At 47.9% G+C, this 27,193-nt stretch overlaps 1 protein-coding gene across 3 annotated transcripts in view; it reads right to left on the reverse strand.

Moving 5' to 3' along the window:
- MYLK (myosin light chain kinase) overlaps nt 1-27,193 on the reverse strand; it is a 192,371-nt gene that overhangs the window by 33,705 nt on the left and 131,473 nt on the right. For all 3 annotated transcript variants that reach the window (XM_005893405.3, XM_070370247.1, XM_070370255.1), the window contains 4 exons: nt 21,248-21,298; nt 20,387-20,514; nt 18,315-18,468; nt 10,583-10,888 (listed from right to left, as the gene is read on the reverse strand). In XM_005893405.3, coding sequence (XP_005893467.2) covers nt 10,583-10,888; nt 18,315-18,468; nt 20,387-20,514; nt 21,248-21,298 — 639 coding nt within the window. The remainder of the gene's footprint in view (nt 1-10,582; nt 10,889-18,314; nt 18,469-20,386; nt 20,515-21,247; nt 21,299-27,193) is intronic.

Raw genomic sequence — 27,193 nt, forward strand, 5'->3', positions numbered from 1 at the left:
TATGCAGGAAACCAGCAAGGAGGGATGTGAGCAGCCCATGCTGGCCGTTCACACAGCTGTGTCAGGGTGGGAGGAGGGACATGAGTGTCCAGAGGAACACACCCAGTCCCGAGGTCCTGGTTTTCCTTTGCTTTAGCATAATTTGCTGGGCTGGAGGAAGCACAAACTGGAATCAAGATTGCCGGAAGAAATAACAATAACCTCAGATATGCAGATGACACCACCCTTATGGCAGAAAGTAAAGAGCTAAAGAGCCTCTTGATGAAAGTGAAAGAGGAGAGTGAAAAAGTTGGCTTAAAGCTCAACATTCAGAAAACTAAGATCATGACATCCGGTCCCCATGGCAAATAGATGGGGAAACAGTGGCTGACTTTATTTTTCTGGGCTCCAAAACCACTGCAGATGGTGATTGCAGCCATGAAATTAAAAGACACTTGGACTTAAAAACTCCTTGAAAGGAAAGTTATGATGAACCTAGACAGCATATTAAAAAGCAGAGATATTACTTTGCCAACAAAGGTCCATCTAGTCAAGGCTATGGTTTTTCCAGTAGTCATGTATGGATGTGAGATTTGGACTATAAAGAAAGCTGAGCACTGAAGAATTGATGCTTTTGAACTGTGGTGTTGGAGAAGACTCTTGAGAGTCCCTTGGACTGCAAGGAGATCCAACCAGTCCATCCTAAAGGAGATTAGTTCATTGCAAGGACTGATGTTGAAGCTGAAAGTCCAATACTTTGGCTACCTGATGCGAAGAGCTGACTCATTTGAAAAGACCCTGATTCTGGGAAAGATTGGGGGCAGGAGGAGAAGGGGACAATAGAGGATGAGATGGTTGGATGGCATCACCGACTCGATGGACATGGGTTTGGGTGAACTCCGGGAGTTGGTGATGGACAGGGAGGCCTGGCGTGCTGTGGTTCATGGGGTTGCCAAGAGTCAGACTGAGCGACTGAACTGAACTGAATTTGTTCCTAAAGGGCCATTTCGGCTTCTTGATCGTGGCCAAGTACCTTTTGCTTCCTGGGCTACAGTTTCCTCATCTGTAAAAGGAAAGCGCTGTATTTCTGGGTGATTTCTAGGGTCCCTGGCTAGCCCTGGGGTCCATGCTTTGTGATGTTCTAGGTGCTGTTTGGCCATGATGTGGACTGTGTCCCAGTTGACAGCGGGAGCCAAGGGAGGCTTCCAGAAGATGTGGAAGGACCCGGCAAAGCCAGAGAGTGAGGACAAAGATTTCTAGAGTGTGTGTGTGCGTGCGTGTGTGTGCACACAAGATGAAGGAAAAGGGTATGATTTGCTGAAAGTCCCAGCAGAGCAAGACTGAGGATAGGAAGTGGACGGCTGGTAGAAGGAAGACCAGAGCAGATGGGTGGAGGGGTTTGTTAGATGCTGGCCAGAAGGGAGGAGCCCTTTGTATGGGAGCAGGCTCAGCTTCACAAATGGAATGAAGGTGCGGGTCAGGGACAAGGTGCAGCTCAGAACTGTGGACAGTGAGACCCTCTGTTCAGCTGAGGGCAGAACAAATGACCGAAATCTAAGCAGACAACCCGAGAAAAGCCACACAGTTCCCATACCAGACAAGGACCCCTTACTAGAAAAGAGTCTTGAAAGAGATTATAAGCACATGACCAGGAACAAAAGAGGCTCTGATTTGTATAGAGTTCTGAAAACACTGTGGGTGAAGTTTAGAACATAAGTGGGATTGGAAACAATATTTATTACATAAAGGAAAATGCCAGGGAAAAATAAAAATACAACACGATCAGTGGGGACTCTCAGAGTAGTGGTAGGGTTCACAGAAATTCCCGGGATGTGAGTATAACTGATCAAATCAAATCACAGATTTGAGAGTTGAGAGTGAGACTGCCAGAATCATAGCCGACCAGAACGTGCGTGAGAGTGAGGCACCTGGAAGGTGGCGATGGAGTCACACTGTCAGGGAGAATCGGATCATTCACACTTTCAGCCTGACAAGTCCTGGGGTATCTAGTTAGGACCAAAAATGGGAGCCCAGTTCCTCAGCCAATTGCTCTGCCCAACAGAATGCTGTCACCGGGGAAATGTGCTCTGGCTGAAACAGGTATTATTATTCCGCCCTGGGTAGAACCTGGGGTCCTGTGATCCTGGAATGCTGGCTGTTAGTCTTGATGGAGCTGGAAGAAGTATGGGTCATTGACAGGAAGAGCTGCCATGTGAAGACAGTCAGAAAGGGTTAGGCCTCTCTAGTTGGGAAAGGGGCCTAAAGCAGACATGAGTAAAGACAAAAATCACAATAGCCAAGGGTAAGGTTAGGGTTATGAACTTTCACCAACTAATGAATACTGTAACTTGGGAGAACAAATTAGTGTTACACCCCATATAGGAGGAAGGCTGTAGGCATATGGAAATCACATCTCAAGAGTTACCATAAACTACACATAAGACCTAAACTATAAAACTACTAGAGGAGAACATAGGCAAAACACTCTCTGACATACATCACAGCAGGATCCTCTATGACCCACCTCCCAGAATATCGGAAATAAAAGCAAAAATAAACAAATGGGACCTAATTAACCTTAAAAGCTTCTGCACATCAAAGGAAACTATCATCAAGGTGAAAAGACAGCCTTCAGAATGGGAGAAAATAATAGCAAATGAAGCAACTGACAAACAACTAATCTCAAAAATATACAAGCAACTCCTACAGCTCAACTCCAGAAAAATAAATGACCCAATCAAAAAATGGGCCAAAGAACTAAATAGACATTTCTCCAAAGAAGACATACAGATGGCTAACAAACACATGAAAAGATGCTCAACATCACTCATTATCAGAGAAATGCAAATCAAGACCACTATGAGGTACCATTTCACGCCAGTCAGAATGGCTGCGATCCAAAAGTCTACAAATAATAAATGTTGGAGAGGGTGTGGAGAAAAGGGAACCCTCTTACACTGCTGGTGGGAATGCAAACTAGTACAGCCACTATGGAGAACAGTGTGGAGATTCCTTAAAAAACTGGAAATAGAATTGCCTTATGATCCAGCAATCCCACTGCTGGGCATACACACTGAGGAAACCAGAAGGGAAAGAGACACGTGTACCCCAATGTTCATCGCAGCACTGTTTATAATAGCCAGGACATGGAAGCAACCTAGATGTCCATCAGCAGATGAATGGATAAGAAAGCTGTGGTACATATACACAATGGAGTATTACTCAGCCATTAAAAAGAATTCATTTGAATCAGTTCTAATGAGGTGGATGAAACTGGAGCCTATTATACAGAGTGAAGTAAGCCAGAAGGAAAAGCACCAATACAGTATACTAATGCATATATATGGAATTTAGAAAGATGTTAACAATAACCCTGTGTACGAGACAGCAAAAGAGACACTGATGTATGGAACAGTCTTATGGACTCTGTGGGAGAGGGAGAGGGTGGGAAGATTTGGGAGAATGGCATTGAAACATGTAAAATGTCATGTATGAAACGAGATGCCAGTCCAGGTTCAATGCACGATACTGGATGCTTGGGGCTAGTGCACTGGGATGACCCAGAGGGATGGTATGGGGAGGGAGGAGGGAGGAGGGTTCAGGATGGGGAGCACATGTATACCTGTGATGGATTCATTTTGATATTTGGCAAAACTAATACAATTATGTAAAGTTTAAAAATAAAATAAAATTAAAAAAAAAAAAAGAGTTACCATAAGAAGAATAAACAGGTTCAAGAAATGTTCAGCTGAGTTCAACAATGGTATTTCAGATAGGACTTTAAGAAAGCAAGAGATTCAACATCCATTCAATCACTAACTAAGTACCCGTGGATGCCAGTTACTGGATGGGGACTTAGAGACAAAATATTAATGACAATAGCTACATTTAGTGTCAGGGAACTCCATTGTCCTGATGGGGCATCGTCAGGAGGCCCCAACTGAGACAGTGGTTTGACCTGTCTTGACCTTTCGGTGCCCACACCACACATGCTGGTGTGAAATGAGCAGAAGGGTGGGAGAGGACAGAGAGGCAAGCTTTCTTGACCTGGAATCTCCAGGAAAAATGGTCTGTCTTCCCCTAGTGAAGGAGCAGCAGCAGTATTGTGAGCCCTCGAGGGACTTTCCGACAACCTGTCCCCCAGAGGCATCTTCCAGGTTGCCCTGAAAGAGCAGGCAGTTCTAGAACTCGCCTCTCCCCATCTCTCTGACACCAGTTAGAAGTGGAGTTAGCTGCCGTCACCTCAAACACCACACCTACCCTCACCTCCTGCCTTTCTCCCTAGCAGTCAAGACGCGGAGCGCCTTCCTGATCCATGGCTGTAGGGACACAGCTCAGGCTCGGGGAATCCCCGCCTCTGTCTCTGTCTCACTGCTACATGGCAACCCTTCCTCTGTGTGGGACGTGGACCAAGGCTCCAGGCTGACATTTCCCTTCCTCCTTTTCCTTTTTGTCGTGCCTCCACTCTGTTTGCAGGGGGAACGGTCAGGTGAGGAACAGTCCCAGAGGAGTGGGGGAAAGACCACAGTTCAATTAGTCAAGCTCTCTGAGCATCAAGGGGCAGTAATGAGAGAGGTGGCCATTCGGCATCCATCTTTCCACTGAGGAAGGAGCTAAATTGCAGTTGGAAGAACTTCAATGAAATATTAAACAAAAAATCTACTCAGAGCTGTGAGATGCAAGAGTTAAGTGCAAGAACTATTTGGAATATGTTTCTGAGATATTTCTGCAGTCAGATGAGTCCCATCCCCCTGGAGTGGCGTTTGGGAGAGGAGAGGCATAGCGCTCCTGCCTTCACAGGGCCTGTGCTCAGTGGGCTCCCTGGACAGAGTGGTCCCTTTGCACAGCCAGGTGCCGCTGTGTGCCCAGTGGACACTAGAGGGCGCCCCCGTCTTCAGGAGGATGGCCATGGTCAGCACCCCACCCCCTGCATTGGGTGAGCTGCTGATCTTCCTTATATCTCTGGGGGCTCTACATCTCTAACTACCCTTGGGGCTCAAGGAAGCCCTTCCTCTGCAAGATGCCTCTATCACAGCTGTTTGCTAACAACTATACAGACTAGAGGGCTTCCCAGGTGGCTCAGTGGTAAAGAATTTGCCTACCAAGAAACAGAGGTTTGATTCCTGGGTCAGGAAGATCCCCTGGAGGAGGAAATAGCAACCCACTCCAGTGTTCTTGCCTGAAAAATCCCATGGACAGAGGAGCCTGGCGGGCTACAGTCCATGGGGTCATGAAGAGTCAGGCACAACTCAGCGACTAAGCATGCATGCAGGCATACAGACTAGAACAAATTCGGATCAGGAGCAAGGATAGTGTGGATTTAGGAGTTAGAGCTGAGTGGAGCTTCTGGGGGAGGGGGTGGGGTGGATGGAGTGGGTGGGAGTGGAGATTCCTGGGGGCGGGATGGGAGAGAACGGCTGTTTTTGGGGTAGGGGGAAGGGGAGGTGCTAGTTTACCCAGGTTTGGGAAGTCAAGGAGGAGAGCTGTCAGGTTAGGGAGCCTGTCTGAGAGGTGGCCCAGGCATAAGGAGGCCACTGGAGCTGGGTGGGGGCCTCTATGCAGTGCTGTGGCGTCCGCTGTATCCCCAGCACCCTCAGCGCCGGGAGCGCAGGGCAGGTGAAGGACACACTGCACGAACGCGCGCAGAGTGAGGGCTGGGACGGAGCTGCGAGGTCAGGATGAAGCCAAAAGCTACAGTTGCTGAAGTGGTGGGAAGAGGGGCCATGGTAGCTCTGGGGAAGATGAGGATCAACGTGAGTGGGGCTTAGAGTAAGTAGGGCTCCCTGGTACTGCCTTTCTGATGACCAGACCCCACTGGCTCGCAGCAATAACCTACCATAATCACCTACTTACCCCATCCTGCTTCTACCCATGTACATGTATACACACACACACACACACATTTACACTGAGACCCATGGCACTTTTAAAAAGAAAAAAGACAATCGACCCTGGCTATAACTAACAGGCATCTGAACAGTCCACAGAGAGCTTCAGTTGGAAGTCCCACCCCCTTACCCTCCCCCTCCCATCCTCCCATCCTCCGTCCCTTAGAGGACATGCTGATCAGCCCCTCCCCTTCCTCCCCCTGAGACCATTCATCTGGCTCTGAGGGTGGGAGCTGCCAGCCTGGAAGCCCTGAGTGGACTGGACCCCCTCTGGATTGCAGGAGATTTCAACATTTCAACATTTGTCTGCTCCCAGCCAGGATGGACCCCAGGAGGAGAATCTAAGAACCACAGTGTGTATGTAGGGGTGGGGGTGGGGGGTTCAACTGACTGTGGGGAAGAAGGGAGGGGCCACCTGCCTGGAGCCAAGTGATCTCAGCCCCTTCTCTCCACAGACTATCCTCGCAGTCCTGGAAGCTGCTGTCCAGGCCTCTTAGGAGCCATACTGGCAGCTTCTGTGGCCTCCGGCCCTCTGTGTGGGGCTCATCAGGGATTCTGCAGTCTCTCCTGGTGTATGCTATAAAGGACCTTGGAAGCTTTCCTTTCCCTAATGTGCGTCTCACTGCCACGTTATCCCCTTTCTGTCACTTTTCCAAGAGGTGGGGAGTCGTCTTCTTGGACAAAGTAATATTCTAAAAACATGCAGACTGGAGCCTGGCCACCTGCCCTGGCACCCCGACTCCACCCACTTTGCTCCCACTCTGCTCACATCGAAGGGGGGCGTCATAGGGCTGCAGACGGCAGTTGTGTGGCTCTGCTTCTCTCAGCAGGCATTTGTGAGCAGCTAATGGCAGGAGCCCCCGGAAACTGCAGAGGCTGGCAGGGCTGCCCTGGGCCTGGGCCAGGTCTCCCCCCACCCCACCTAGCATGCTGTAGCTCTCAAGGAGACCTGATCTCCACGTATCTCCAGGGTTCACCGGGGCAAAGGCCCCCAAGACAGCGTAAATTTGGTGTGTTTTCCATTGGCATCCCCCAAACTTTCTCTCTGGAGCCCTTGTTTAACTTGAGAGTAAAGTTTAATTTCTATATTAACCCTAAATTTTAAAACTAAAGAGGGTAACCGTGTCATGACAGTTTCCACACTTATGATGCCTCTGGCTCTCAGGGTGGCTTCAGGCTCTTGCTCTGTTGAGCCACTAATGTTGGTCCATTAGTCTCCTCTCTGCCTCGCATCTTAAAGCTCATTCTCTCCTAGAACCCTTTTGCTTGCTTTCCCTCTCCCTTCCCTTCCTGCCCCCAACCTTTTCTCCATCTTAAATTCACAGCACTTGTTTTCTTCTGTTCACAGGAAGCTTCTTGAAGTGACATTCCACACAGGCCTCCTTCTTCCATTCATTCCTTAGCCACAGGCCAACCATTTTCTACCCCATGGAAGCTTCCCAGGTGGCTCATCGGTAAAGAACCCGCCTGCCAATGCAGGAGATGCAGGTTTGATCTCCGGGTCAGAAAGATCCCCCAAAATAGGAAATGGCAACCCACTCCAGTATTCTTGCCTGGAAGTCCTTGGACAGGGGAACCTGATGGGTTGTAGTCCATGGGATTGCAAAAGAGCTGGACACCACTGAGTGACTGAGCACGCACAGAAGAGCTATGGACTTTGCTCTCAAAGATCACTGCACAGCAAAGGGCTAAACCCAGACATCCTCCTGCACCCTCATCTCTTTCCTCTTTGCCACTTGCTGCTTCCTGTGTTTCTGCAACACAGCAACCCCCCTTGGTTCTTTCCCCTCTTCGTCCTTTCTCCCGGTCATGCAGTTTTCTTCATTTCTGCATCAGTGTTGACTTTCCTTACCAACTTCTCTGTGCCCTCACTGATGCTCATGGCTTCAATTACCAATTCAACAGTGAAGACAGCTCGAGCTTAAACTTTTCTCCTGAGCTCTGGACTCAACCATTCAACAGTCTGAAGACACCTCCCTGTGGACAGCCCTCAGACACCTCAAAACCAGAGCCTCCACCTCCTCTGGGACTCCCTGCTATCTAACCTCTAAATCACTAAGAGGCAGCCTAACCTCCTCCATCATTGTAACCAAAGGAACTCAGGCTCAGGGCCAGACGGCTCTGAGTTCAAGCTTCAGCACACCATTCTCAAGCTTTGTGACCTTGGGCAAGTAGCTTCATTCCTCTAAACCTCAGCACCCCTATCTGTAAAAAGGGGGTAATAATAGTATCTACTTCATTGACTTAGATGTGTGAAATAATGCATGCAAAATGCTTTAATCTGGCTATATATTAATAGCAAGTGTTAAATATGTTAGCCACCATAAAACATAATAATCTCTAAATGGCTCCTGAATTTGTGTTTAGTTACAAGCCAAGATGTGGGAGTAATCTTAGAGTCTTCTAACTTTTCCCTGCCCAAGAAGTGATTAGGAATGGTGAATTCCACCTCCTAAGGTTCCCTTACTATCCTCTCCTGGACTACAACAGAGAGGCCCAATCAATATCTTACTGACTTCAATCTCACCCCCCACCCCATCTGCTCAGGTGCTTCTCAAACATTCATGTGTATATGAATCCATGGGGGGCTGAGGGTGGATGATGTTAAAATGAAGGTTCAAAAGGTATTAGGGAAGTGGCGGGGGGTGGGGGTGGGGGGGGTGGGGACGGGGCAGACGTGGAGAATCTGCATCTCTAACAAGTTCCCAGGATCCCAAGACTGCTGGTCCAGACCACACCTTGAGTTGTAAAGGTCTACACTTCCTCAAACTCTAAAAAAAAAAAAAGACCTAACTATATCAAGCCCCTACTTGAAAACCTTTGATAGCTCACAATTTTATCTAGACTATCTTTTTGTGTTGCTTCCTCCTATTCTACCTCACGCAGCATATTCCCCTGGCCACACATGAGAGACTCAAAATGTGGTTTCTACCAATTTGTAACTTTGCTCAGGGTGTTTCCTTTGTGAGGAATGCTTCTCTCTGTCTGACCTGTCTCTTGGAATCCTATTCCTTTCTCCAAGACTCAATGTAAGTATTACCTCTAGGAAGACTTTCCCAAGCTTTATGGCAAAACTATTCATGCTTTCTGCTGTATCTCCACAATTTGTTTTTACTGCTATAATATCAAATGGATGTGGCCCATCTCAAGATAGTTAGTCTTAACTATGGTCTTCACTACAGACTTTAAGTTAGATTTTCACTGTTGGATTTTAAGCTTCTTCTCTTAGTGGTCTTCATTTCCCAGGTACCTGACACTGAGTAGACCCTCAAATAGGAGTGCAGAAAGGAGGGAGAGGGATGGTAGGGGAAGATGCTGAAACTGTATGTAGGTCTACCTGAATTCCAGCTTTCCAGGACTGTACTCCTGATTATTTACTGACTATGCCAAAGCCTTTGACTGTGTGGATCACAATAGACTGTGGAAAATTCTGAAAGAGATGGGAATACCAGACCACTTGACCTGCCTCTTGAGAAATCTGTATGCAGGTCAGGAAGCAACAGTTAGAACTGGACATGGAACAACAGACTGGTTCCAAATAGGAAAAGGAGTACGTCAAGGCTGTATATTGTCACCCTGCTTATTTAACTTATATGCAGAGTACATCATGAGAAACGCTGGGCTGGAAGAAACACAAGCTGGAATCAAGATTGCCAGAAGAAATATCAATAACCTCAGATATGCAGATGACACCACCCTTATGGCAGGAAGTGAAGAGGAACTAAAAAGCCTCTTGATGAAAGTGAAAGTGGAGAGTTAAAAAGTTGGCTTAAAGCTCAATATTCAGAAAACGAAGATCATGGCATCTAGTCCCATCACTTCATGGGAAATAGATGGGGAAACAGTGGAAACAGTGTCAAACTTTATTTTTTTTTTGCTCCAAAATCACTGCAGATGGTGACTGCAGTCATGAAATTAAAAGACGCCTAGTCCTTAGAAGGAAAGTTATGACCAACCTAGATAGCATATGCAAAAGCAGAGACATTACTTTGCCAACAAAGGTCCGTCTAGTCAAGGCTATGGTTTTTCCTGTAGTCATGTATGGATGTGAGAGTTGGACTGTGAACAAGGCTGAGTGCCAAAGAATTGATGCTTTTGAACTGGGGTGTTGGAGAAGACTGTTGAGAGTCCCTTGGACTGCAAGGAGATCCAACCAGTCCATTCTGAAGGAGATCAGCCCTCGGATTTCTTTGGAAGGAATGATGCTAAAGCTGAAACTCCAGTACTTTGGCCACCTCATGTGAAGAGTTGACTCATCGGAAAAGACTCTGATGATGGGAGGGGTTGGGGGCAGGAGGAGAAGGGGACGACATAGGATGAGATGGCTGGATGGCATCACTGACTCGACGGACGTGAGTCTGAGTGAACTCTGGGAGTTGGTGATGGACAGGGAGGCCTGGCATGCTGTGATTCATGGGGTCGCAGAGTCAGACACGACTGAGGACTGAACTGAACTGAACTCCTGATTAACACACCATCGCCCCCTGGTGGCAGTGTATCAAAATTGCTGGTTCAATATTTTTTGAAAGATCACAGGTACCCCTTTTAGAGTATGGTTCAGCATATACATTGGAAAGCAAGATCCCAAAAGACCCTGACAGTCACCAGCAAAGTCTTGTCAGTTCCCCTGTACCACTCTCCATTCAGACTTCTACACACACAAGGTAAGTCATGTACATTTATCTCAAGCCAGTGATGAAAGGAAGGCAGCCTACCTTCTTCAGGTTTCTCTCCCAAGGCTGTGAGTTCAGACTCCTGGCTTGGCTCACTGGTTCCATAGACATTGATTGCACGCACACGGAACTTATATTCTCGGTCAGGCAGCAGGTCCTGGACGTTGAAAGAAGTGCTGCGGCACGTGGCTAGTTCCTTCCACGTCTTGTCCACTGAGTCCCAGATCTCGACACTGTATGACTGTACGGCGCTGCCCCCATCATACGAGGAGCCATACCAGGACAAGGTCAGTGAGGAGCTTCGGATGTCAGAGGCACAAGGTGTACCGGCTGGGGGGTCTGGCTTGTCTGGGGAAACAGAAGCATAGCATCATTCAGCTGTGCAGAATTGCAGGGTGAGAAGGTTTTTGAATTAGCTAGTCATTTACAGATGTGAGAGCTGGACCATACAAAAGGCTAAATGCCGAAGAATTGATGTTTTCGAACTGTGGTGCTGGAGAAGACTCTTGAGAGTCCCTTGGACAACAAGGAGATCAAACTAGTCAATCCTAAAGGAAATCAATCTTGAATATTCATTGAAAGGATTGATGCTGAAGCTGAAGCTCCAATACTCTGGCCACCTGATTCAAAGAGCTGACTCGTTGGAAAAGACCCTGATGCTGGGAAAGAGTGAAGGCGGGAAGAGAAGCAGGGAGACAGAGGATGAGATGGTTGAATGGCATCACTGACTCAATGGACATGAGTTTGAGCAGGCTCCAGGAGATGGTGAAGGACAGGGAAGCCTGGTGTGCTGCAGTCTGCTGGGTTGCAAAGAGTCGAACACAACTGAGCAGCTGAACAACAACGAGGGAGAAGCAGCTGTGGTCCCTGGTCCCGGCTCTCTTTCCCTCCTCTGCACAGTCACACCTATGCAAACACCTGTCTATGTGGAAAGCCCAACAAACACAAATACTATTTGCTTGAATATACCGTCTTTTTTGGCTAGTTTCTAGTCTACACGTCATGATTTCCTGTGCTTTGCCCAAGTCATAAACATATTTCTCAGTGTAAACAGATCTAGGAAGCTCCGCAGGAGGTGTGGACTGCATCCCATCAAAAATATGTCTCGAAAGAGAGTTCAATGTGTGTATGTGCATGTGTCTCCTCCAGGCCTGAGGCCAGTGGCCTGAGACATAACAGGAACCAGTCTCTGCTTTCTCTGGGACACGGGAAATGCCTGCCCTGCTGAGGGTCAGTACAGCACAGTGAGCGCTGAAGTCACACACAGGGCTTGAATACAGCTCTGTCTTCATTCACTACTTCTCAGCCTCTGTGCCTCAGTTTCCTCCTCTGAAAATGTGCATGATAACAGCATTGGATCACAAGGTTGTCATGAGATATTCTTAGGAAAACATCCTGTTTGAGTAGCCTTGCTGTCATCAATCGGAGAAGGCAATGGCACCCCACTCCAGTACTCTTGCCTGGAAAATCCCATGGACGGAGGAGTCTGGTGGGCTCTAGTCCATGGGGTCGCCAAGAGTTGGGCACGACTGAGCGACTTCACTTTCACTTTTCACTTTCATGCATTGGAGAAGGAAATGGCAACCCACTCCAGTATTCTTGCCTAGAGAATCCCAGGGACAGAGGAGCCTAGTGGGCTGCCATCTACGGGGTTGCACAGAGTCGGACACGAGTGAAGCAACTTAGCAGCAGCAGCTGTCATCAATACTGCAGAAGTTCATTTCTGACTTTATAAAACATTACTCCCACCCTCTCTTCATCCTCCTGCTGCTGCTGCGTAGTTGTTCAGTCATGTCCGACTCTGAGACCCCATGGACTGTAGTCTGCCAGGCTCCTCTGTCCATGGGATTCCCCAGGCAAGAATACTGGAGTGGGTTGCCATACCCTCCTCCAGGGGATCTTCCTGACCCAGGGATCAAACCTGGGTATCTTGCATCACAGACAGATTCTTTACCACTGAACTACCAGGGAAGCCCTCCAACCTCCTAGGACTGGTATAAAATGAGATAGAGAATTTCAAAGCAAACCACAGTAGCAAATCACAGTCATCTTTAAGGGCCGGAAAATGAGCCAAAGATACAAACTAGGAGCAGTCCCTTGGGCTGGCCACCTTCCTACTCAGACCAGTAATGCTAAGAACCAGTAACACTGCCAACTTCAAGGCAGATCACAGCAGCCAGTATGTTCATTAATGAGGTTCTTGAGTTTTGAGATTTTTGACAGTTGTTCATCTCCGCCTGCAATGCAGGAGACACAGGAGATGCGGGTTTGATCCCTGGGTCTGGAAGATCCCCTGGAGGAGGAAATGGCAACCCACTCCAGTATTCTTGCCTGAAAAATCCCATGGACTGAGGAGCCTGGTGGTTTAAAATCCAAGGGGTCGCAAAGAGTCAGACACAACTGAGCAACTAAGCATGATTAAGCACATCTGAACAAAATTCTGAACAAAATTCTCCTATTTTTCAGATTTAGTCTGTGCAGGTAGTTGATTTAGTGACAGATACAGATCTTCAGTAACCTTCATCTCCTCCAAGGCAATCTGAGTTTTAGAGTTCTCAAACAAAAAAGGTCATGTATTATGCTCTGCGAATTTGTAAGCTATGTGAATTCCAACTAATTCCTTAACTTTCAAGACTATTTTGCTTGTTCTTTTCATTTGGAAAGTGGGGTTATATATCAGTCTCTCAGGGGTTTTGCGAGCATCAAATAAAGCAAACCCAGGTAATGTACTTGATTCCTACTTTCCTACCCCTCAGCTAGGTAGGAAGGCCAAAGAAAATTCCTGCAGATGACCAAAGCACATGGAGAAGAAAAAAAAACATTCTGTGTGTGTATGTGTGTATATACATATACATATAAACACACACATACACACATACGTGTGCATACACATGTACCTATACACATACATACCATACATGCCTATACACATACATGTTCATCCCCTCCCCTCCAAATCCTGCTGCTTCTTCATTCCAGCCAGGAATGCACTGCCTGGAAGCCATTCATCCCCTGCAGCCCAAATCTGGGTTGACTCGCCCTGGAATGACTCTGGGGCTGTGACAGCCCCTCCCTGCTGGTGACAGTCACTCTGGAGGCCTCTTGTGATGGAACCACTTTCACTGGTTGTTCAACATGTTCTCTTAGAAAAACTGTTTGTTCTAAAAGATATATTGGTCTTTTTATAAATATTTCTGGTGTTGGCTAAGATGTTTATTACTCTAAACTCTCTTACAGGCAAGTGATTCAAATCCTCTAAGATCCAGCAAAAGAAGTAAAAAGACCTAAGAAGGATGAAAGACAGACTCCTTGCCTCCTTTAGAGGATATGCCTGGAAAACTTCTGACTGGACACATTCAGTGTCCTGTAGTTTGAGACAACAAATATAGATACACTCTACTGACTGATATATTCCCCTCCTGCTTTAGTGAAAAAGAGAAAACTTTGAGAAATGGCTATTTTGGAAGAGGTACTATTAATCCCCCAACCTGCTCCAAATGTCTCTTGGCTGAAAGAGGAAAAAACAGGCACCAGTCATATGTCATGGCCTGAAGCACAAGAGAAGATGCAAAACTGGAGAGAACATTTTTAATTCCAAGTGAAACCTCAATGCTTTCAAGGAATCTGATGCCAAATTAGGGAGTTCAGAACAGAGGCAAGTCTGAAGTCATGGGAGATTGGAAGCCCCCACCTCCGCGACTGCCCTTAGAGCCACGGGCTGTGCCTGATGCCTTCTGTTCTTTCCAACCTACAGAGTGCACACAGAGGCTGGACAAGCTGGGGATGACGCAGACAAACTCAGTCTGGGAGGGAGGCCTGGGCACGGCCTGGCAAAGGCCAGGTGGGCTCAGTGACTGGGGCCCCGAGCTCCATTCTTCTGTGGAATTCTCTCATAACTCCCTGGACTAGCTGAATGGGAAATGCTGAGTCTAAGGGAAGGGTCTTTGGTGGCAATAGATCCAGGATTAGAAAATGTTTAGTAAATGTTCTCACTTCTGGGAAATCGAAGGATCTCATCTCTGATGCTTCTCTGTGCTGACAATCTCTATGCACCTGTGCATTTGAAGATGGTCTTTGACTGGATCTAAGCCCACCTTGACCTCCCTTTGCACGCACCTGCAGCTTTTAAACTTTGGCAGGGCTGTGAGGGCCCCCAGGTTGTGCACCTGGGTAATCCTGGCCCTCTGGGGTTAGGCAAGGTGCTGTGCTTACCGAGAACACCCAGCTGGCCAGTGGCAGAGCCAAAAGGAGATTCGAAATGTCTCCAAACCCTCATTCCAGGGGCCTGTTATTTTCTAGGCTATCAGGCCACATAAGATCAAGAAAGCATCTTGCTCAAGCCCAAGCCAAGTGTTATGAAGTGAAATCACCTGTCCTTAAAAATCATGCGAGTTCCTAGCTCAGATAGCCCTGGGGGGTTACTGGGTACCTGGGGAATCTCTCTGCTGTGTTCATCTCCTTTAAAGATCTGCAGAGTGGTCTGTTTGTCTTGTGCTGGACTAGTCACATGAGGACCTCGTCTGGGGCAAGCTGCTCTCTCCGACCGGAGCAGCCCTCCCTCACCCTTCCCGGGCTGAGGCTGGAGACTGGGCATGGGCAGCGGCCCTCCCTCACCCTTTGAGGCTGAGGCTGGAGACCGGGCACGGGCAGCGGCCCTCCCTCACCCTTCGAGGCTGAGGCTGGAGACCGGGCAGCGGCCCTCTGAGCACCACACGTCCCTGCACTGCCCTTCGTTGCCATTGTTCAGTTGCTAAGTCGTGTGGGACTCTTCGCGACCCCTGAACTGTAGCCCGCCAGGCTTCCCTTTCTCCACTATCTGTCCTTTAACATATAATAATAATAATAAGCCTTCAAAATAGCTAAACATCACTCTTTTAAAGTAACTGAGGCAAAGGCTAATTTTGATCATCATTTTTAAAACCGTGTACTGTGTGCTCACTCAGTCGTGTCCGACTCTTTGTGACCCCGTGGACTGTAGCGCCTCAGGTTCCTCTGCCCATAGGATTTTCCAGGCAAAATTACTGGAGTGGGTTGCAATTTCCTCCTCCAGGGGATCTTCCCAACCCAGGGATAAAACCCACATCTCTTGGGTCTCCTGAACTGGCAGGCAGATTCTTTACCACTGAGCCACCTGGGAAGCCCTTTTTTTTAAAAATAGGAGTCATAAAGTTAGTGGTAAACTTCTCTTCTTGTATGTTCTTTAAAGTACTCCTTTCTTTTCAGATAGTTTATGATTTTTAATTCTAGGAGTCATAAACTACGTGAAAAGAACGGGGTATTTTCAAGAACATACAGAGGAGAAGTTTACTGCTAATTAGTAGAAGTTGCGCTAAATCGGCCTTATTTAGTGGGCTTACAAATGGATGCATCCGAAGTGCTGGAAACAGCCCAGAGTAGGCCAAACAAACTCTGTTTCTTCTCATTTACATTTTAGATCTACTTAATCAACCCTGATCAGATAATACACAGATGCCCCTAGAGACAGGCAGGTAAATCTGGGCTTAATCCAGGTTTACTTTGGACTGAGTCTAAATCCACAGGCTCTGAATGAATGCGGATTTGCTGTGTCCATCAATGCAAGTTCTCATTTTATTGAGCAATTCTATTCTTAGCTCTCCGAGAGGGAGGCAGACAGAAAGCCCTTCCCCTCCATTCCATTCCCCTTCCAGGACGGCATTTAACATGCTGCTCCTGCCAGCTGGCGGGCAGCCACGCCAATGGCCCTGTCAGCACTGGCCGAGGAGAATGAGAAACTAGACCATAAAAGGCCACAACTGCAGGCCGTGCGGTGGTGATGGGGGCGGGGAGCTGGTGGCACTGTGCGGAGTGCGAGGGCTGGGGGCACTGGCCGCAGAAGAGCAGTTCCAAGGAGTTGACCCTAAAGTTCCCCCAGCCAGGGCAGATGAGAGAGAATACCAAGGAAAACTGGAAACCGCTGCCTGCTGATGGGTGGGGCATGGGGCCAAATTGATACTTCAGGCACAGATTTGAGGGTAAAGATGAACTGGATCACCAGTACCAACTGCCCACCCACCAGAGTGTTCCTGACTCCAGGAGGAACGGATTAGAATAAGCATCTGGAGTCACCAAAGAGACAGCGAGGGGGACAAGGGTCCCTGCTGTCTTTTATAGATGAGAAACTGTTCCCGGAGACCTTGGCCCACTGGCATTCCCAGGGAGAAAAACTCCTGCCCTAAGGAAACCAAGGGCTTCTCCAGTGGTTCAGCAGTAAAGAATCTGCCTGCAATGCAGGAGATGTGGGTTCAATCTCTGGGTCAGGAAGATCCCCTGGAGGAGGGCATGGCAACCCACTTCAGTATTCTTGCCTGGAGAATCCCGTGGACAGAGAAGCCTGGCGGGCTACAGTTCATGGGGTCATAAAGAGTCAGACACGACTGAGTGACTGAGCACGCACACATGCATGCACAAGGAAACTAAACACAAGAGGATAAAATCAATGAATGCCAGGAGAAAGGCTTTCGTGTGCACCTCGTGTGAAGGCCCATGAGTGCACTGGGACCACCTGAGCAGGGACCTGTGCAGGGACCGCCTGCTGTCCATCTGCTGCTCCTTCAAGGTCCTGAATGCCTGCCATGTGAGCGGACAGTGGGCTGGACACGACAGACAGCAGGAAGGCAGTTAGGAAGCTTGCTTGTTATTTCAGGAAAGAGTAGACCCGAGCATGAAAAGCACAGCAATTGAGGTGGAGAGGGAAAAGTGAGTCTGGAGACAGAGTCTGAACTCAGTCCTATGATGCAGAAGACAAGAAAAAGGGAGCGGCCTAGGGGTTAGGAGGCCACAGTGGCCTCAGAAGGGCAGTCCCCACAGTCGGACAGGGCCTGGGGGCCAGGCTGCAGGGAGCTAAAGAGCGTTGCCAGTGAGGCGAAGAAGCAGACTCAGAGTAGAGACTGGCTCTCTCAGAGGGTTTGGCTGTGGAGAGAGAGCAGAAAGACACTAGGGTGGCCAGAGAGACGAGATACTGCAAGAGTTGTGCCTGTAAACATGGGGAAGATGATGGGGGAGCCTTGGCAACATTTATAGGAGAAAAAGAGAAGTTGCAAAAAAGAAGGGTTGGGGACTTGTGAGGGTTGGGGGCTTGTAGCCCTCAGGAGCCTGGAGTCTGAGGAGAAAGGTGGGCAACCCCCAGAGCCTGGAGGGTGGAGTCAACATGGGGACAGAGAGACGCCTGCAGGTGTGGGGCCATCAAGCTGAGCAAGTTCATGCCTCATGCCTCCTATGTCTCAGAGAGGCCAGAGGCCGAGGCCTGCAGAGTAAAGAGTCTCAAGGAATGGCTGTCACAGGGAAGTGGGAGACAGCGCTGACCAGCACTAATGCCTCTGCTGAGCCTGGATGTTGACAGAGCCCAGGACTGAGGCTGTGAGTTGATGTCATCTCCCTGCTGCACCACGGGCTCAGGCAGAGTGGCAGTGAAGGTGAAAGGCAGCACTGATTCCAGGTGAGGGTCTGCCAGGGGACTGGGACGGGACAGGACCAGGGGAGAGGGTGTCACAGGGGCTAGCTAGGGAGAGCTGTGGTGGTGGAACTCGGGGTCTCCCAAGGCTAGAGAGGGAAGCCTGAGGAGATTCACAGAAAAAGGAAAACACTGTATGTGCAAGATCTGATTCTCAACAAGCAGGAAGGGCAGCCACAGTGTGAGAACAGGAAGAGAAAGAAAGGCCGTGGGCAGAGGGAACACGTGTGCTGGGGGAGTACCCCAAAGGGGAGGCCTGGAAGCCCACCATCCTGCCTTCTGCACGCCCCTCCCCAGACTCACCCACCACGGTGAGGTTGACTTGGGCCTGCCTGCTGCCCAGTTTGTTCTCCACCAGCAGGGTGTAGCAGCCACAGTGCTCCTGGCACGCCGCCCGGATGGTGAGCTTGCTGCCCTGCTCGCTGTTCTCCACCTTGATGTGCTCGCTGTCCTGGATCTGGGGGCAGAGAGTGGGGCAGGCGCTGGAGACTTGAGCCAGAAAGGAAGGGGGCTCCAAGCCACGCCCCACACCCCCTAAGAGATGCAGCTGGATAGTGGTGTGGGGCTGGTCTTGTCTGCACTCTGGGCTTCCCACTCAGGACCCCTTCTCCTGCATCCAGAGCCAAGCTGCTCTGAAAGTGCCCAGATCTGGGCAGGCAGGGAGGGTGCTGAGCAGGGTCTGGGGGCTGAGAGTAAGCTATGCCTTCACTCGCTGCCCTAGACTGGAAACAAGAAACATCCCAGCCCGCTCCCCTGCTCTGGGATGGGAGGGTGGGAGAACACATTTGATCAAAGTCAGGTACAAAGCCCACCCAGAAGGTTCCGACCTCCTCTGTGCTGTCAAATACCAGTACCGATCACATGTGGCTACTCAAATCTTAGTTGAATGGCAAATAACCCAAATGTCCATCAGTGAATGAACAAATAAAGAAAACGTGGTACACCCAGACAATGGAATATTATTTGGCCATAAAAGTGAATGGAGTACTGGTTCATGTTACAGTATGGATATGCCCTGAAAATATTATGCTAAGTTAAAAAAAAAAAAACCCAGACACAAAGGAACACATATGATTCCATTTATGAGAAATGCCCAGAATAGGCAAATCCTTAGAGACAGAAAATAGGTTAGGGTCACCAGAGTCTGGGGGAAGGGAAGAAATGACTGCTATTGGATCTGGGCTTTCCTTTTGAGGTGATAAAAATGTTCTGGAATTAGAAAATTGTTATAGTTGCACAGCCTTGTGAATATGTGTACACTATAAAAGGGTGAATTTTCTGATGTGTGAATTCTATCTCTACAAAACTGTTATAACCATTTTTAACTAACTGAAATGTAAAATTCAGTTTCTCAGTTGCAGTAGTCACATTTCACACACTCAATAGCCACATGCAGTTAGTGGCTACCGTACTGGATAACAGATACAGAACAATGACATCACTACAGAAAGTTCTGTTGGATGGAGCTGGGACTTGGCTAAATGTCTCTGAAGAGGGTTGAGATTTGCATCTCACTTCAGACACCACTAACCCAGACAAAACCCAAGCAAACACGCTTTGGGAAAAGGCCAGCTTCTCTTCTTGTCTTTTGAGAACAACCCTTCTTTCCTCCCTAGTACTAGCCTCCTACCTCTGGGCCTTAGGACAGTTTGAATGGGTTGGGAACGGAGCAACAGAAGCTTCAGGAAGTCATCACACCTTCTGTGGAGTTCCTGACCTAGGGCCAGCCCGCCGTTCCGGGGTCTCTGCTGATGAGGCATGTGGGTACACATTGCCAGCGTGGGACTGGAGGAACGGATAAGCTCCCCAGGCTCCTTTAAAAGGAACCAGTTATTTGAAAATTCAGACATTTTAGGACTGTTCTTATAAATGGTAGTTAGATTTCTGAGTCAGGAAGCCAAAATTCTGTTTAACGTACAAGTCATCTATTCAAATACTCGGACGCACTTTTATCTCTCCAGCACGCGGTTAAGCCTAAGTGGTTGCCACAGATAGGGCTCAGTAAGCTGGCACAGAATCATAGAAAGCTCAGGGGTCTGAGAGGTCATTCAGGTCACTGGTTTGATTTTCCTGACTCCGAGTAGAATTCTAGGCAGAGATATCAACATCAGGTGGGAGCCATGGGTGGTTTGTTCTATTATGTCCTTCATACTCTATCACACAAATTGTCTATAAAACAGGCATTCCTGCTAGGTGTTGAAGAAAAGGTTACTAAGAGCTCAAATTTGGTGGGTGGATGATGGTGGTGAGGGGCTCTCCCATGTCTAAGGCCCCCTTGGTGAACAGTGATGCTCCCTCCATCACATTTCGCATCCCCTCTGGCCCAGAGTTGCTCTGGAATTTGTGCAGGGTATTCTTGGGCCACTGGGACTGACCTGCTTTCGGAACTTCATCCAGGTGCAGGTGATGGGCTGGGTGCCGGCCACCTTACCAAAGAGCTCCACAGACTCTCCTGCTCGCACCTTCTGGTCCTCAGGAAACTGGATGATCTGAGGCGGCATGGCTGGGGGAGGACAAGAGGGAGAGTGAGATCGAGGAGGAGGGAGCCTCAAACGCTCTGATACCATCTGATGCTTCCGGTCACATTGGTCTGGGACTCCTCTCTCACTTTCCGGAACCTTCAGGGTGAGACTGAGGGCAGTGACCTTTGCTCCACATACCTAGGCTGACGGGCCTGCTAGGTCTGTTGGTCTCTTGATCCTAATGCCAACAGAAGCGACCCATACAGTTTACACAGCATGACTCTCGGTTGGTTGGTTGCTCTGGTATTTGTGATTTCCCCTAATTTTTTGAATCTTATGTCTTAACTCCTTTCTTAACTATGCAGTGCCTTGCCATCTAACATCCAGGTCACTCTGGCTGACGGGCTCAAACTGGCTCACATCCTCAAACGTCTTTCCATGGAAAACAAACAGTGCTTCCTATGACAGGGACCTACAGAGCAGACCATGAGAACAGCACAGGTGGATCATCTCCACAAGGGCAGACTGGGGGACAGAGCGGTGAGCAGGCTTTATGCCAGGAGAGAAGGAGAAAAGGCAAGTGGTGGAAGAGGGTGGAGGACCCAGACTTGCAGAAACTCAGGGAAAATTCAGCCCAACCACTGCAGAGCTTGAATCCAGGGTCGGGTGTGGTCTCCTGGGACCACATTCCCAGTGATCAGTCTAGCAGAGCAAAGGGAAAACCCCTCACGCCAGATGACTCCCTTGTCCCTGAATGCTGCTGTGACCAATTACCTGCCTTCGGAGGTGTCTTGGGGGCAGGTTTCTTTTTCACAGTTGCGTCACCTGAAACAAAGACATTCACAGGTTATCTTCTGTGTTTTCACAAGGCTCCTAAGTCCTGGAAGGGCGCAGTCTTACCCTCTGGCCGCTCATCCAGACAGAGCCCTCACTTGAATATGCCTTTGGAGACCTTGCAGACTCACATGGACAACCTCACGAGCAAATGAATATCCCTTCTCGGGGGGCCTCCGGAGGGATCCCTGGAACCTCCATAGAGATAAACACTTCAAAAATGCTTAAGTGTCCATTCTGCATTTCAGTGAGGATAATCCCAAACTCACTAACTCTTCTCTTACCCTAACTTTCAGGAAACTCATAAAGGAAATTATGTCAGATAAACTGACTAAATTTAGTCCTTGGTGTGGATCCAAGGGTCTCAGGCTTCCTTTTTGTAACAGACTATGGATTGGTGGCTTTTATTTATTTTTTTAATGTTTGTTGAATGGATCAGTGAATGAATGAACAAATGAATGAACCAATCAATGGTCCCCTCCATTCTTAAGGCCACACTCTCCAAATAACTCACATAAGATAAATGACCCAAACAGACCAGTTTTGCAGCACAAAACTATTCATTGGTCTAAGTAGTAATATGGTGACTATGCAAAAATATTCCCAACTATCTTCATGGCTTGTTTTCATATTTTTTTCAGGTCCTTGTTCAAAAGTTATCTAACCTACTTATCCAAATGAAAACCTGCATTCACACAAACATCTGTATATGAATGTTTGTAGTGGGTTTATTTGTGATTGCCCAAAACCTGCCCTTCAACTGGAGAATGGATGACTGTGGTACATCCACATGAGGAAATACCACTCACTCACCAACAAAAAGGAACAAACTTCTGATATACACAGCATGATGAATCTTAATGATTCATCCTTCTCTTCCGCTAAGAGAAGAAAAAGGCTATGTACTGTATAACTCTGTTTGTAGGCCGTTTTAGAAAAGGCAAAACTATAAGGACAGAGAAAAGGTGGGCGTGGGAGGGGCTGACTACTGAGGGGCATAAGGACATGTTTTAAGGTGTGAAGCCGTATCTTGGTCATGGTGGTAGTCACAGGACTATAAACATTTGTCAAGGACTGTGCAATAGAACGGGTGAATTTTATTGTGCATAAATTATACCTTAATATGAAAAAGGGGAAAGAGTTGCTTAATCAATGCAATCCTCCTGAACCACTCTACATCAAATAGCTGTGGTTTTATAAGAGATTGTCCTTATTTTTAGGAAGAATATACTGAAGTATATAGGTGTAGAGGATACCATATGTGAAACTTACTTTCAAACTGCTCATAAAAAATAAAGTGCATGTATGTATATGTGTATATGTTTGTGAAGAGGTAGAAGGAAAGATAAGTGGAAAACAGAGAGGAGAGAGAATATATGATAAAGCAAACATGATAAAACATCAGTATTCGAAGAATGTGAGTGAAGGGTATACAAGGATTATTTGTACTAAATAGTACAACTTTTCTCTAGTTCTGAAATTTCAAAATAAAAGTTAAACAGAAAGTTAAACAATGTTTGTCCCATCAACATGATGTAGTTGTTCAAAAGAAGGAGAAAGAGAGAACAGTGTCTGGTGAGATGGCTGGAAGGTGGGACACAGAACAGTGGACCTGAAAGATGATCTTTTAAAAAAATTTTTTTTCTTCATGGTAGCATATTTTCTGTTAACTGACATTTCCAGGCATAATCTTATTTATTTAGCCAGACCATGTGGCATGCAGGACCTTAGTTCTCCTACCAGGGATCAGTCCCTTGCCCCCTACAGTGGAAGCGGAGTCTTAGCCATTGGGCTGCCAGGGAAGTCCCTTGTGACGATCTGACCTGCAGAGAAGAGTCCTATTGATTAGGAACAGAGTGTCTCAGAGTAGAGAGTCCTGTTTATGATGTTTGGTGGAAGATCAGTAGGATGATGTTTGGTGGGAGGTGGCTAGAGCACAGGGCTGGTTTCAGAGAGCAGTGGCATGAAGATGCTGGGAGAATTTAAGAAGATAGAAAACTTCTGTCCCTCAGTCACACTCGTCACATGTCAAGTGCTCACAGCCATACATGGTTAGTGGTTTCCACTGTGCAGATAGAGAGCATTGCAATCATCACAGAAAAATTCTACTGGACAGTTCTGGTCTATAATGAATGTGCGAGTTAGGTCTTTGTTCTGAGTAACAGGGCGTCCTGACTCAAACAAGAGTCCAGCTAGTCTAGAGGACCTCTGGAGGTCTTTCCAATTCCAGGGCATGAGAAAATCCAATTAGGAGGCTATTGTCATACTCTTAGAAGAAACTGATCCAGGTCTGGCCTTGGTAAAGCCTCCAGAAAATAAAATACAAATACAAGATGGAGGAAAATTTAAAAGATTTTAAGGGCTAAACAAGAGACAGGAACAAAGATTCCTCAGGGATTTCTTGCTTGAATAAGTGGGAAAAATTTTTATTGATGCAATAGGGAATTTGGGAGTAAAAGATGAGGAGTTTGGCTTGGTCTAAGAGAATGCGGTTGATAAAAGGGTTTAAACAGTATATAGGCTAGAAGTCCAGGATCAGAATTCTAGAAAGAGTTGGTGGAAGCTGAAAGAGAAAGATTACAGGATCAAACATGCAGTCATTAATGGGAACTGTGAGGATGGGTCAGTTCTTTGGGGGGAAAGTACAGTGAAAGATGAAAAAGGGTCTTATCCGAGGTGATGCCACCAGTAAGGAGCTGGGATGAGGCAGAAGGGCTATGGAGGGACTGTCCCTGAGACCCAGGACTGAGGAGGAAGGGCACTAAGAAGGTACGACCAACATCGGGTGATGCGTGGGCAGGAGAGGCACCGCCACCTCCAGTTTGAGAGGGCAGGATATGGGGTCAGAAGTTGCTCTAGAGGAGATTCTCAAGAAAACAGGTAGTGAGTCAGCTAACCCATCAAGAATTCCCAACATGAGAGGGACACAGAGAGACAGGGTGACAGAAGAGGAAATGTCAAGCTAAGGTTTCTTCTACAGTGAGAGAGAAGAATCCAGATGTGAAAGCAGAAGGCTAGGACTAGGAGAGGAAGAGCCCGGAGATGCTAGGAAGCAAATGCTCCCGGGCACTCCCAGACCCCTCAGAGTGGGCACCAGAGGGGGTACAGAACCCTGGGGATGGGCTGAGCCATGAAGCCCCTGCCCACCTGCACCCAGGGCAGATGGGAAGGGGGAGGGCCCAACTGGAAGAGAGTGACCCTTCTGGGAAGGAAAAGGGGGTTCCTCCCAGAGCCAGGACCTGACCTCCTGGGAGCGGGAGAGCACGGAGGGCTGCTGTTATGGGCTGAGCTGCACCCCGCCCCCCGCTTCCCATTCATACATTGAAGCCCTAAACCCCCAGTACTTCAGAATATGACTATACTTGGAAACAGGAACTTTAAAGAGGTGATTAAATTAAAAGGAGGCTGCTAGGGTGGACCTTAATCCAAGCTGACTGGTGTCTTTATAAGAGAAAATTTGGGCCCATGGAGAGACACCAGGAAGACACGCACAGAGCAAAGGCCGCGTGAGGACACGAACAGAAGGCTGCCCCCTGCAGGCCAAGGCGATAGAGGCCTCAGGAGAAACCGCCTTCAGAACTGTGAGACAACACAGCGCTGACGCTGAGGCCGCCCAGTCTGTGCACACTGGTGGAACTGGGGAGAAGCTCTGGGGGCAGGGTGCCTGCCTCTGGAGCCGTGGGTGAGGAGTTAATAAAGAGGCAAAGATGACATACAGTAAAAGTGAGGACTCCAAAGTTCCCCCTATACTATCTTGGGGCCTGTGGGTAAACTTACATGGCCAGAAGCAGAGCCTGAACTAATATCTGTCTTTCTGTGTTATAGTTAAATATGGTTGAAGGCCAAAGTTTTCTGGTTGTTCAATAAATTTGGAGCATCTCCTGTTTGAATTCATTAGCATCTGAAACTGATTTGGTTCCCATCAGTCACAGCTATTTTAAACATTAACAATGTTCTGTATCCTAGTCTATGTATACTTTAGAGGCCCATCTGCTGAAATTCATTAATATATGTTCTGGGCTTAGGAGAACATGATTAATGGACTAGAAAGCAGAGTTACTGGATTCTAGCACCTGATTTCTTGCAGAGAGCTAGACTCAGCAAGCTGAGTTTCTAATCCATGATGTCATCATCCTTTTTTCACTGGGTTCTTACCCCAACCAAACACGAGTAGGGCACTTCACATTGTTTCCATTTCATGAAAAAGGAGATGGATTTGAATAAAAGTCAGATGACTTGCTGGGTTCATAAAATGACATGTGGCTGAATTAGAAACAGGACTTAAGCCTTCTGTTGCCCAGCATGTGGCTGCTTTTCTCCTGTTGTCTCCTGACTCCCTTGGACACTCTCCCCCATCCTCAAATCAGGGCCTTAAAACCCTTCTCTGTCTCTTTGCAGAAATGCAATGGGCATAGGCTCTGGCCCTGGACTTGGGTTCAAATATAGCCCTGTTACTCCCTAAGGGGTGTGACTTAAAACTTGCTATGTAACCTCTTGGAGCTTTAGTGTCCCCATTCAAAGAATGTGGGGAGAATAAATAAAATTTGTTGTAAAGAATTAAGCTATGTTATAAAGTTCAGTTCGGTTCAGTCACTCAGTCGTGTCTGACTCTTTGCAACCCCATGAACTGCAGCACGCCAGGCCTCCCTGTCCATCACCAATTCCCGGAGTCCACCCAAACCCATGTCCATTGTGTCGGTGAAGATATAGCATAAAGTACATGTTCCAACACCAGTCTTACCCTCCCCTCCCCAGCTTCTCCCCCGACCACTCTCCTTTCTTCCCCAAACAGATCCCCAAAGGACTTCTCTGTACTTTCCTTCATCTGTTTAGTCCCTGCACTGCTGGCCAGGTCAGCTTTATACCTATATGAGCTCTCTCCTGCTGAGAGAGGCCTCAGTACAGGTAAAATTCTCACCGGTCCAGATGCCCAAACTCTCAGTACCTCTTGGGTCACTAACCAGTTTCTTTTCCTCTGGATGCTTTCTTCTTATTATCTTACTATTGCTGTCAGCCTTTAGTCCCTCACCTTCTACTCCAACATCCTAAACTTTCTGCATTAGCCACTGTAAGAGAGGAGTTTCACAGAAATAGAAAAAGATGTAACCATCCTTGCAAACCCCATGGTGGCTTCTGGCCACAGGGCCTGTAAGGAGAGCAGAGCATCCTCCTTCTCCTTGCCCAGGGTCTGTCCCTCTCCCAGAGAGCCAGTCCCAGGCAGTATACCCCTCCTGGTACAGCACTGCCCCCCAAACTCTCAAGCTCCCCAAACTACCCTAAGCTCCTCTCTTTATCCCTCTGTTTGCTGTCCTCATTTTCCCTGGAGCCCAGACCTCTCTCCTGAGCCCACCTATACATCCCACTACCTGACACCATCTCCCCAGGCACATACTGTAAACCCAACATCTGAAACCAAATGCAGTTCTTCTCCCCACACTGCTGCTCATCTCCATTTCTCCCAAGCCCCCCACCCACCACCCCTCCCCATTTCCAGACACTGACTAACATCTTTCAATTCCATCAACAAAATAACTTCCTTGGTTCCTCTATCCATATCCCCACTGTTACCATTCTAGTCCTTACTGTACCACCTCCCACACTTGTGGTCCCCTGTCCCCACCCTAGTACATCCATCACTCTGGAGCAAAAGTGATCTTTGTCAAAAGCACATCTGATGTCACTCCACTGTTTACACTTTTCCAGTGGCTGCCCATTGCCTCTTAGGATCAAGTCCAACTCATCAGACAAGGGTTTCCAAGATCTGTCCCCAGCTTTCATCACCAGCCTTCTTTCTAACTCTTGGGAATACCCTCACCCATGCCTTCTATGCTCAATGGCAGTGGTTCTCAAAATTTAGCCTGCCTGATAATAATCATCCAGGAGAAT

This window comes from Bos mutus, chromosome 1 (assembly GCF_027580195.1).
Source record: "Bos mutus isolate GX-2022 chromosome 1, NWIPB_WYAK_1.1, whole genome shotgun sequence".
Taxonomy (NCBI): Eukaryota; Metazoa; Chordata; class Mammalia; order Artiodactyla; family Bovidae; genus Bos; species Bos mutus.